The sequence below is a fragment of the Perna viridis genome, chromosome 7, assembly GCF_037379345.1.
Source record: "Perna viridis isolate PV_CMFRI_1.1 ecotype Kerala chromosome 7, ASM3737934v1, whole genome shotgun sequence".
Lineage (NCBI taxonomy): Eukaryota > Metazoa > Mollusca > Bivalvia > Mytilida > Mytilidae > Perna > Perna viridis.
This window is the reverse complement of record NC_142451.1, coordinates 11,678,942-11,691,438: the sequence shown is the minus strand read 5'-3', so window position 1 is coordinate 11,691,438 and position 12,497 is coordinate 11,678,942. Positions and strand designations below refer to the sequence as shown.

General features: G+C 32.3%; 1 protein-coding gene across 1 annotated transcript; it reads right to left on the bottom strand.

The window, feature by feature from the left end:
* Positions 1–437: 437 nt before the first annotated feature.
* LOC148611339 (phospholipase A and acyltransferase 3-like) lies at positions 438–5,743 on the bottom strand. The gene is made up of 4 exons (XM_088591789.1): positions 5,597–5,743; positions 4,241–4,421; positions 2,955–3,084; positions 438–766 (listed from the first exon to the last, which is right to left on the bottom strand). The coding sequence occupies exons 1-4, from the start codon at positions 5,709–5,711 to the stop codon at positions 665–667; spliced, it is 528 nt and encodes a 175-aa protein (XP_088447915.1). The 5' UTR covers positions 5,712–5,743; the 3' UTR covers positions 438–664.
* Between the last annotated feature and the right edge of the window lie 6,754 nt (positions 5,744–12,497).

Sequence of the window (12,497 nt, the reverse complement as noted above, 5' to 3'; positions counted from 1 at the left end):
AGATAACAAAAATCACAGGAGACTCCAGCAATTACAGAAGCTTCGTACACTAAGATTACCCTACCGGTGCGCCTGGTCGATGCTCTAAGTTTTTATTGTAGTCCGAGTTGCTCATTTACTTTTGTTACTCTGTAAATTTTATTTTGCAATTGGTTATTTATATTCTTGGTTGTGTGTGTCTGTTCACCATGTCTGGCCTTTGTTCCTGGATTACAATATTTTGATTTTCGTTAGAATTTTGGTTCTCTTGATTACTCCTTCATTAAGTAGATTTGATCAACCGATAAATCATCATCAAATAGCTCACCAATAAATACGCATATATGCGCTATATGCGTTTTTTTAAAATAAATTCCGGTATATAACGGATTTATGAATGACATTGGAACCACGAGTTATCCATGAATAGATGCATAAAGAATACATTTAATGTGACTAACCATAAAACGCATAAGTAAAGAAATATAAAAATCAAAATAAAGATGCTTTACAGACTGCTTTTTGTGATTTCGACGTTTTATAAAGAATTGTTGGAATGAAACTATTTTTTCTATATACAAGTAATCTTTGTTTGAGTATGATAACTTAATCGAAAGTTCATTTACATATGAAACCTCATAATGTTTAAAGTGCCTTGATCAGAATATACTTTCATCCAATGTATCTATGTTTTTTTATCATCCTTTTCTTTAAACCATTCCATCAGTAGACCTCCAACAACTGCAACTGTCCCTGCTACAGCAACACTACTAAGAAATGTATCTGCCTGTAATAGTAATAATAGAAAAAAACTGAGAGCAAAGTTCACTAAAAGCTAGGGGAAGAGGGTGGGGTACTCCCTTTATATGGTATACAGAGTATTCATTTTTATTGGTTCATTTTTCAGACATTTTTGCATTTTTTTCCTGGTAAACATGTATTTGGTACTCTTTATCTAATTATTTCTAGCATTAGTGTTGCTGTAGTTTTACAAAATGATGCCATAGATACAAATAATGAATATATGAGTGAATATAGAAGTGTTACACACGCAAATGAGGTTTCTGACAGTGTATTTTCAGGTAAAAAGCAATAAATGGGTCAAAATTCGCTTTGTTTACGTTTCCTTCTTTCAAGAATGATTTAAAAAGACGACGCACTTGTACCTGAGGAGACAGATATCTTAAAGTTTGACCATTTTAGCACAAAATGATAATATAATTGTTATAAGGATTAGTTAATTTTTCATTCATTTTAAAGTAATTTATTGATGTCATCTTCGTCTACAATAAAAATTACGAAATAATTCTAATTTGCATAAAACTGGTGAATTATTATTGCTGAGAGTGGTATTATTAGTGAGTTTTATTGAACGATTCGCTCATTACATAGTTACAAAATTGTTTCAAACACATCAAATTAATATCTTTCACCAAATGTTTTGTATCAAAATGATTACCGTTCCAACCGTCTTTGCAAGATCATGGAATTTTCATTACTTTATTTACATTTTCATGAGAAAATAACGTCTTGATAATTCCTTCCTTATCTTTGGGGCTCGTTCTGTATTGGCTTCAGTGTCCGATCTTTGTTTGATAAAAAATCTCATCAAAGAGTAATTAAGGGTACCAAGGTTACAGCGGTAATCAAAAGAATGTAATTCAGGGACAAAGACCGGACATGGAAAACAGGCATACACAACAAAGAACATAAAGTAACTAAAATCATACATACAAAGTAACAAAAGCAAATGAGCAACTCGGACTCCACTAAAAACTGGGAGCATGGACCAGGTGCACCGGTAGGGTAAGTGTCCTCTGCTTTTCTAGAAACACCCGCCGAGTTGCTCATAAAAACGAGGAAAGGAAAACTATGACCCGTTGAATAAATCAGTTTTCATGGTGCAGATGGATACACCATAACAATCCACGAATTTGACAATTTGACAATTTTTCGTTCGCTCAATTCGTTAAAGTGTATGTAAATGGGTCTTTACGTCACTTACAGCTTTTCCCCGGAAATGTCTATTAATCAATAAAAACCGGAGATAAATTAACGGTGACTCAGACGTCTGAACCGTAGAACTTGCGTTAGGGGTTAGACATGATGGCCAAAACATAAATAAAATTTATGTCGCTTCAGTCTGAAGTCGAATCCTACAATATGGCATACTTAATTATATAACGTTTCTTCAAAACACTAAGTGACTTTGATGAGTAGTTTTATAAAAAAACATAGAAAAGAGGCATTTAACATTGTTACAAAAGACTACAGTCACTACGTAGGTTCTAAGATATAATAGACCACAGGGGCTTCATTTATCAATTGATTGCAGAGCTGTAAATAGTAACATATTCGATTTATTTTTTTTAAGTGAGGTGACTCGAGGCTCCTCTAAATCTGGGATCCCCCTTTTCGAGTTTATGTATAAGTCGGGCTGCATATTGATTGTGGGAGGCAAGCCATCTGATTATAGACCTCATACTGTTGTTTTTTTTTAAATTCTGAATTTTTTATGGTTTCTGTTTTTGTTTTTGTTTTTGTGTTTTTGTTTTTTTTTTGTTTTTTTTATTTAAAGTTTTCTTATTCTCCTAAAAGATTACCATGAATAAACATACCTTGTAATTTTGAAATAAAAAAAATAACAAAGGTTACCGAACTTAATGTAGACGATTTTTAAAACATTTTCATCATTTCCAACACTATTTGCTTGAAATATGTATTATTCTATATTAACATATAAACATTTTATCACACGTATTTTGTTTGACCCCGAAAACTTAAAAATATGACTACTTTGTCTGATTGGGATCATTCTTGGCCATACTTTTATTCTTTTGAGGAAAATGTTCATTTTTCAAAATAATTATCCTATAATTCAGGTCATATACCAACTTAACTGAATAAAAGCGTGGTTTGGAAAAATAGTTTCGTTCAATGTAAAATTACGCTATGAATAAAAAAACAGGACGAACCTGTTTGGAGATATTTTTACCATATCTACACCAAGAGACAAAGTGTTCACAGTTATTCCATATCACGTTATAAACAACGGGATCAATTCTACTTCTTGCTCTTCGTAATATCTCCTTTGGACTGTAAACTCTGACAATAAAAAATACTGGTATTTTGTTTCTTATAATTGTTTATCGCAGTATTGTTTCCTTTAATTCATTAGTTTTGTTACAAACCATAAGATTAAAGACAAGCATGACACATTTATAGGGGAAATAAATATGCTTTTTTAAAATATGAATTTTCATTGCCTTATTTTTCATTCTCACCATGCATTAAAAGAGTAATCAAGGGAACCAAGGTTATAGCGGTAATCAAAATAATGTAATCCAGGGACAACGACCAGACATGAAAACCAGACATACACAACAAAGAAGATAAAGTAACTAAAATCATACATACAAAGTAACAAAAGTAAATGAGCAACTCGGACTCCACTAAAAACTGGGATCATGGACAAGGTGCACCGGCAGTGTAAGTGTTCCCTGCAAATTGTTTAAAATCGGGTTTATTTTTGACATTCTTCTGATTACCGCTATAACCTTGATTCCCTTGATTACTCTTTAAAACTTTCTAAGATAAAAAAAAACCAAAATTGGAATATTCATAATAAGACAAACAGTTAAATGTTTTGTGACTTTTTATATTTCTACAAATTCTTAAAACAAATTGCAAGATTTATGCGCTTTTAATTATTGGTATGTCCCAGTTCATGAAAGGTAATAACAAAATTACCGAACTGATCAAATCTAGACGGAGTCAACAGCAAAGTCCATTTAACAAATGGCAATCGCAGGGTAAAAACCGGAAAGTCGGAAATCACCGCAATGGTCCCGACTTGGTATAGGCATCTCAAAATGAAAGGTGGGTTAAACCAGGTTTCATAGCGCTAAACTATGTTCATTCAATTTTAGCCGGTCATTTAAGTTTCGCATTTGTATTTCTTACATGTCTTTAAGATAACCGCGAACCATTGGTTGAAAGCAAAATAAATGTATCTTTTATGACGAGGAGATTTGATTATTTGGTATCTAATGGCTGAATGTTTCAGCTTCTATTGGGAAATTCTTTTGCGCTTTTTATCAGTAAAAGATATCCTGATATTGTGAATTTTCTATAAATTTTTTATCATTAATGATTCGGTCTTTTGTACCAAAGACTTTGTTTACATGTGACATACATCATTTATCATATACGAATACTGTTTATAGTCATATTTTCTATTTGGCTTGCTGAAATCACTTACGAATGAGTAGAATCATGCTGGTTGTTTTTAGAAATTTTATTATCACCTACAACCTTCCACAAATTTTCTACTTTGACAACAGCTTTGTCGTATTGGACACCACTGATAGTGAACAAGTTGTCAGAAGTTGAAGGAACAAATTCATCTTCATTGCCGGTTAAATGGATTACTTCTTCGTTCCCTGAACATGAAAACGACAAGAACAACTTAAAAGTTTGATTAAACAGCGTACCACCATACGTATTGTAATTATATTTAGAGAGATGTTTGTATTTTCTTTATTATAGCAATGCACAAGTTTTGAAAACTTCGGGCTATTCGAAATAGACGTTTATTTCTAGTTTTTGTTTTCAGGATTGGGTTAATCTGTTACTTTTTGTGAAAATGATTACGCAAATCATTTTAGCATTAGGTTTTATAAGATTGTCAAAAACGGCTTCTTAATAACCGTCATGCAGTGACATATGGGACAAATGAACAACTTGTTTAAAGGATTGAGTATAAAGACAAATCAAATAGTATTTTTGTTTTATTTTGTGATATTCCCGTGTCATGTATTTACCGAAACCTTTGGATCATTGTTCACAGTTTCTATCTTTCAATCTTCTGCACAAAGAGATTATTCGCTATTTCAAAACTATACACGTATGACACACTCAGTGTGATAAACCTAGCACTTTATGCAAATAAGTATAGTACACCGGAAAAAAGCATCGCAGATTTTTAATTAATAGTGCTCATGCTCTGTGCTTTTTTGCATATCCTGTACAGCAGAGCATATCAGATAGCGTAGTAAATCAGGAAGCGGTTATAAGTCTTCAGAGGAGATATACTTTCTTTCTCATCTGTTATTCACCGGAAACGAAAAGTATGTTTCGTATTTGAACATTACGACACAAACGTTTAAATTAAAAAAAAAAAGATTTTATTAGTTCAGGTAAGAAGAAAGATTACTGACTTTATTCTAGACTTCGTCCAATCAAGCTTTATTGAGTAAATGACCGGACATCATCATTGAAGAACAAAAACAAGGAAAGTGACAAAACATCATAAATGCAGTAAAAATGTACTTATTCTTCTTCTTGATCTTAAAGTGCTTGTTTGGGGATATAAGTGGGCTTATATGTAAAACCAATTGACTTGAAACAATAAACACCCAAAACTAGAATAAATGAATGACCAAGACCCCACTTAAAACTTGTAGTATGAATCATGAGAATTAAAGTCATGAAGCATAACACTTTTAAAACAGTAATGAAAAAGAAGATTGCAATTTTAATCATACATGGAAAGTGAAGTTCAAGTCGTCCTTTGTGTGAAAGTATCAATCATGAAATAGAGAATACGTTAACTTACCACTGTAAATTACCAAATGTGAATAAAATCCTCTGTGAATCTCAACCATGTCTCCTTCTTCAAGTTCATATAGAACCATCTGATTATGAAATCTATTTAACATCTGAAGAGCCATAACTTTTCAATCAATCTAATCAGGGCTTTAATTAAAAAAAAAGTTTTTGATCTGTTTGGTAAGCGATAAGATTTATCATTTGTGTTTTGTATCAGTAGGGACATTGTACTCACCATCGATTGCTCACAATGGTACTGTTTGATTAACCTAAATAACGCCATCTAAGATCTAATAGATGCATTATGATTGTTCTTCTACTTATTTCTTCAAATCATTGTTTATATAGTAAAACTGTAACTAGAACGGTAAGGGATCCACATTAAATGAGGAGTAACTACATCCAAACAAAACACTTAGTGAATCAAAGGACCAGTGGATTCCTAAACCTGAATTGTCTGTCTTTCCCGTTCACAAACTTATTCTTCGATAAAAATTCAATAAAAGACTAAACAACTTAAGCACATTATGTATATCATTGTTGTCGTCAATAAGTGTCAATCTACAAACTGATGGTATAAACAAATCTATACAGGAAGACTGTGCACTTTGATCCCTTCGGCTCTTGCGTATGGAGTGTTCATAACACAACTCATACGTTATGCCAGAGCTTGCCGAAACTATGCAGACTTTTTATATCGTGCTAGAACTCTAACAAATAGGCTTCTGGAACAGGGTTGTGTTGCTACAAGATTAAAGTTATAACTACAGAAGTTTTATGGTCGTCATCATGAACTCGTGGATCGTTATGGTGTTTCCATTAGCACCATGAAAACTGATTTATTCAACGAGTCATAGTTTTCCTTTCCTCGTTTGTCTAGCCCGGACTTGACTTTTTATGAGCAACTCAGCGGGTGCTTCTAGAAATGCAGAGGACGCTTACTCTACCGGTGCACCTTGTCCATGCTCCCAGTTTTTAGTGGAGTCCGAGTTGCTCATTTGCTTTTGTTACTTTGTATGTATGATTTTGGTTACTTTGTGTTCTTTGTTGTGTATGTCTGTTTGTCATGTCTGGTCTTTGTCCCTGGATTACATTCTTTTGATTACCGCCATAAACTTGGTTTCCTTGATTACTCTTTGACAAACTTAAAGACCTTAAAAGGAAACACCCTTTACAATGCGCAGGTGCATATTTAAACATTCACAGGTTACATTATTAATTTTGTATTATTCAAGACCAATTAAACTCTGGTCTAGTTAAAATGTTATTCCAAGCAGAAACACAAATTGATAGTTCTTTTCCAGATACACATATCCCTATAAATGACTACCATTTCTGGAGAGCAGACATGAACAAACACGGTGGAGGATCAGTTGCATATGCTCGATCGGACCTTGCATGTGATAGAAAATGTAAGTTAGAATTTAAGTTTATAAAATCAATCGATCAAGAACGGAGTGTAAACTAAAGAAAATAGTTAATTTCAATATACAAACAACCAGCAATGCCTAATTAAAATTTTAGGGAAGAATACATAGATTTTGACAAGACAACAAACAAATATGATAATATTCTGTTATTGGATGATTTAAATTTTGATATGCTAGTATCTGATAAATGTAATAATCCGAAAGAGGCTTTTGATATGTGTCAACTTACAAATCTGGTACATAATCCAACTTATCATTCAAAGGGAAATAACCTAAGTCTATTGGCTGTTGTATTGACAAATAATCCAAATTATTGTATAAATACAATAAATTTTACCAGTGGAGTTAGTGATGTATATATTATCATCAGTGTACAAATCAAAGGTCAGTTTCCGTATAACATTCTGGAACACAAAACATAAAATGGTTACAAGAAGTAAGATCAAGAAATTTTATAAATAATTTGAAACAAATTGGTTCTTCTAAAATAACAGACCAAGAACACATCCAGAATGCATATTCAGATTTTCAACATGAATTCACAACAGTTTTAGACAAACAAGCCCCAATAAAATAGAGATTGCACCATTCATAAACCAAGAACTTACAATTGCAGTTTATAAAAAAGCAACTGTATTAAACTAATACAACATGTTCTAAACTAGCACAAACTGGGAACAGAAGAAATTTAGTCACAAAAATAAAGAAAAAAATCCATGTAAACCTATTTCCATTAAAGATGCATTGGCGGTCCTAAAAGAGTAACCAAGGGAACCAAGGTTATAGCGGTAATCAAAACAAATGACTTTTTGCCCACAGTTAAGCTATTTATTTATAACAAACAAAGGAAGAAATTTTACAAAAAAAAATATTATTATCTTTGATAATGAAAAGTATTCAATGACAAAAAAGTAGCAGAACATTTCAACATTCTTCCGACGCTTTTTACCCTTTGACCTTAAAAACGCACTTCTATGGAAACGCAAGTCATCTGATCGTAATTCTGTTTCCCGATTGGACAAATACTTATAACTTAGTGGCGTTCGAAAAAACTGTATCAGAAATTGAAATTGCATGCCATGTGTTATTTTCGTGAATGAATTGTAGAAAATTTTAAGTAAAAGAAAAAAAATTACCGTGTTGACCATCTTTTTTTTAAAGATAGTACTTGTTTGCATAAATGGGCAACAACACCTCATCTGACCAAAACCATTCGAACATAAAAAAGATAACAGAAAAAAAAAAAAGAATGCACAGACTTTGTTAGCAAACAATTGAATAATCGAAAAATAAAAAGGGCAACAGGAATAGATGGCATACCATTCGAAGCTCTAAAACTAGCTCAGCCTGCATTAACAACCTATCACTCAGTTCATAATTAAAACCATTTTATCATCAGAATTTCCTGACAAGTTGAAACATGAACAAGTGGTTCCTCTTCACAAGAAAAAACAATGTATTAGACTCTTCAAATTACAGACCTGTTAGCATACTTCCAATAATTTAAAAGTTTTTAGAGCGAGCAATATATAATCTTCTAACTGAATACTTTTGACGAGCATTTTCACCCATACTTATATCTTTTCAGACCAAACTATGAGTGTCAAACTACTTTACTCAACAATTCAAATGAAAATAAACTTAAAAAATCAGATACTCGCAATTGGCAAAAACAATGAATAAAAATATTATTTTTGATCTTGAGGGCAGCAAAATTAAGTGTGAAAAAGAGATGAAACTTCTAGGCGTAACTTTAGACTTCAAACTAAACTTCAATACACACATTCCTAACTTTTGTAGAAAGATATCAAGATAACTCAATATTTAAAACACCTTGGAAACTACTTCAACAAACTACAAAAATTACCAATATATCATTCTTTTATCTTGTCAAATTTTAAGATTTGTTCATCGTCATGGGATTTCTGCAGGGAACAAATACGAAGAAAATTGACAAAATACAGGAAAGGGCACTACATTTCATATACCAAGATTATAACTGTTCTTATGAAACCTATTAATGAAATCTTAAATGCCATCCTTAAAAGTAAGACGTTTAAGGACAATGGCAATTGAAGTATTTAGATTATGAATAAAGACAGTCCTATATATTTACCAAATCTTATCACTGTTAAAAATAGTAAATTATCTTTTAGATACAATAATACAGTTGACATACCCAGAACCACAAGGTATGGCTTGAAATCTTTCCCTACTCTGCGGCAAAACTATGGAATGAGTTGCCTGACCATTTTAGAATTGAAACATTTTTTCACAATTCAAAAGTTTAACAAACTTTTCGAATGGCAACTTACGCCATTGCAATGCTTGTGTTTAAATTTTAGTAGTTAAGTGGCTTCCTATTTAGTGCTGCTTTTTAATTTGGTCAAATAGAAGATTTCCGGGTAACAAAGCATGAAATCAAATATACCCTCACCACATTCGATGAAATACGTCCCATTCACAATGACGATATATATTGTAAATTAAAACTGACGAATAATACCCACCAGTTTCGGTTTGGAAACAGAAGAAAAAAGCCTTTGATTGATATGAACGTAAATTTTCCGAAAACTCGAACCTCTAAACGACCAACGTTCAGTGTACAATTAAGTCACTCAACGATAACAGATGTTTATATAAACATATATTTATTGTTAGCAATAGAACTGATTATGTTTGTATATTAGTTAATGCATGTGAAAAATTGAGTATATTATCCATGTCAATAATTATTGTGCACTAACACGTAGCATGAAGTGAAAATTTAAGGATATTGAGAATTTCAAATCCGATATTAAGTCTATTTGTAAAAAGAAAAAGAATATAATTATGGAGCTTATATAAAAACAATATTATATATACATGCTTACCTAAAAAGCCCAAATTACATATATATAATTCCAAAGTGATCAATTAAAAAGCAATGTATAAATACCAACTGTGTTCCTAATACATGTAATATTACCTCTCATACAAAAAATAATGATTAAAAAGTCTATTTAGTATTGAACCACTTTTACATTAACTTAAAATTATGTTATGGGTATTGGTGCCATATACTAATTTTTTTAATTGTAATTAGATGTAATTTAATATAAATGATTCATGTCCGCCCATGCAAAGGTAAGATGAGAAATCATCAAATGAAATTCTATGTATAAACAAACTAGTTTGACCTCTGACCGTAGAGATTTTAATATGAAAATACAGATATCATTTTATTCGTTGTTTGCTTCTATATATTTTATGTGTTAATATATTGTTTTATCCGTAGTTAAAATATCATGATTTAACAATTCATGACACAAAAAGTGTTGTAAAACAATAAAGAATTTAAAATCTATTAAGTTTACATTGTTTAACGGAAAATATATCTGAATGTTTGTCATCTACCAGAATGTTTGTCATCTATCTGAATGTTTGTCATCTACCAGAATGTTTGTCATCTATCTGAATGTTTGTCATCTACCAGAATGTTTTAGACCTTGATTGTATGTCTGCTGAAATGACTATGAAAAGCGGTAGTTTTTGTTTACAGCCTGTGCACTGTTTTCTCGTCTGATAGAACAGCACCTTCAGTTTTAATAGGTTGAAGATAAACCTTTAGCCATTTTTGTACAACAAATAATTCGAAATCGCCTTCTACCTACATGTACACCGAGGATGTCAATATGCTGAGTTTTATCACCATATGTGCCCAGTATGGTGGACGTTATTATCAACACACGGTCGGCATTCCAATGGGGAAACAATTGTGCTTGCTTCCCGCTGACCCATTTGTTCACTTGTACAGGGCTAACTTTACAGCTGATTTTATCCAAAACTAGAAACATAATTACGTTTGATCCTTTGAATTTAGTTTCTGCTAAATGGATGACTTTTTGTCTTTAAACAATCAAGATTCAGGGATATTATGTTTTACTTTCCTCCTTCGTTTACCCAGACGTGACATTTACGAACAACTCGGTGTTTCTAGAAAAATGACGGCTGTCATGATGCTCTTTTTAAGTTCCTGAAAATGAAGGTAAGTGTTTAGTGGAGTCAGGGTTGCACATTTATTTTTGTTTCTTTGTACATGTTATTTTGGTACTGCTGACACAGCGTCCTCCTTCGACAGTAATCACCACAGTACAAGAAATTTATGACAAACGAGACGATTTTGAGTTTACAAATAACCCTTTTCTGTGCAGTTATATACCAGCTATCCATGTATATGGTATTTATTTAGGTGTTAGGGTATATCAGAGCTAGTAGAAGCGACTATTCTGACTTCTTTTAAGACGCAATCGTTGATTTAGAGACAAGGTTTTGGACCGAAGCTATAAGAACATACGTCTTATACGCTGCGGAAGAAGTTTTACTTCAGATTTCCATATCTCCTTGAAAAATATTGTATTTCTGACAGATCATAGATTATGGGTTTTCATAATGTCTACAAATCAATTTTCTGTAGTTTTCACTTGTACATTATTATTTCTTTAACTTGACGCACATTTTCCACATTTCAGGACTTCTTCCTAGCTTGGATTTACATATTTTTGATTGTATTATTTTTTCACTTGTCTACTGTTCACATATACTGTCTCCGCTACTGATTTTACCGATTTTGACTGTTCGCAATTATTTTTCTGCCCATTTATGTTGAAATATATACCGGATATAAGAAACGTTATTGAAGTAGGAGATTTAGCGCGTTGTAGAACATGGTTTAACCTACCTTTCATTTCGAAATGCCAGTGCAAGTCAGAATCATGGCGGCGATTTTCAACTTTCCGGTTTTCCCCTGATATAGCAATTTTATCATACGGACTTTCCTTTTGTCAATTCCTTTTAACAAAAGTTTTGTTATATAAGTATGTTTATTTAAGTACAATTGTGTCCAGTAAGGCTGTATAATAGACGTTTTTCATATTTACAGAATGCAAGCCGTTTTAGCAAGTTTTTAAAGGGGTGTAACCCACCAACACCCGACCACCTGGTTGTCAGTCTCATTGGGGCCAGGAAGAATAGTAAACATTTTTTTAAAACTTAAACCATTTTCACTTCGGTAAGTAGCTAAATGGTTTAAAATTAATTATTCAAAAGTAACTAAGTACTTACCGCAGCTACAGTAAGTCAAATATTCGTATTTGAAGTCTACTGCTGTCCATTGCTCCAATCGGACAATTAACCAGTCTTTCGGGTTGGAAGGTTACATCCCTTCGCTGATTTTATTTAAAAGGAAGTCAAAGAAGGGGATATGAAAAATTTCCGGTATTTGAACAATTCCGGATATCTAATTTGGACTATCGTATATTGTGATTAAAAAGAGTCACTGAGGCCTATTTTGATGAATGTTTTGATGTGAATGATTTTGAGAGTAGAGGATAAATGTTTCATACATTGTGTCTTGTATAAATTGCTGGTTAGGACTTACAATGACGAAGTTAAAGTTACTGGGTACTTAAAGAGTTGATGATGTATTTTTTTCTCACA

Bases quoted from the DNA above. Each gene is read 5' to 3' on its own strand.
- LOC148611339 (XM_088591789.1), bottom strand. From the start codon at position 5,711: ATGGCTCTTCAGATGTTAAATAGATTTCATAATCAGATGGTTCTATAT. The intron at 3,085-4,240 runs GTAAGTGATTTC...TTTTATTGTCAG, and splicing joins CAGCATGATTCTACTCATTC to AGTTTACAGTCCAAAGGAGA. The intron at 767-2,954 runs GTTCGTCCTGTT...TTACTATTACAG, and splicing joins GTAAAAATATCTCCAAACAG to GCAGATACATTTCTTAGTAG.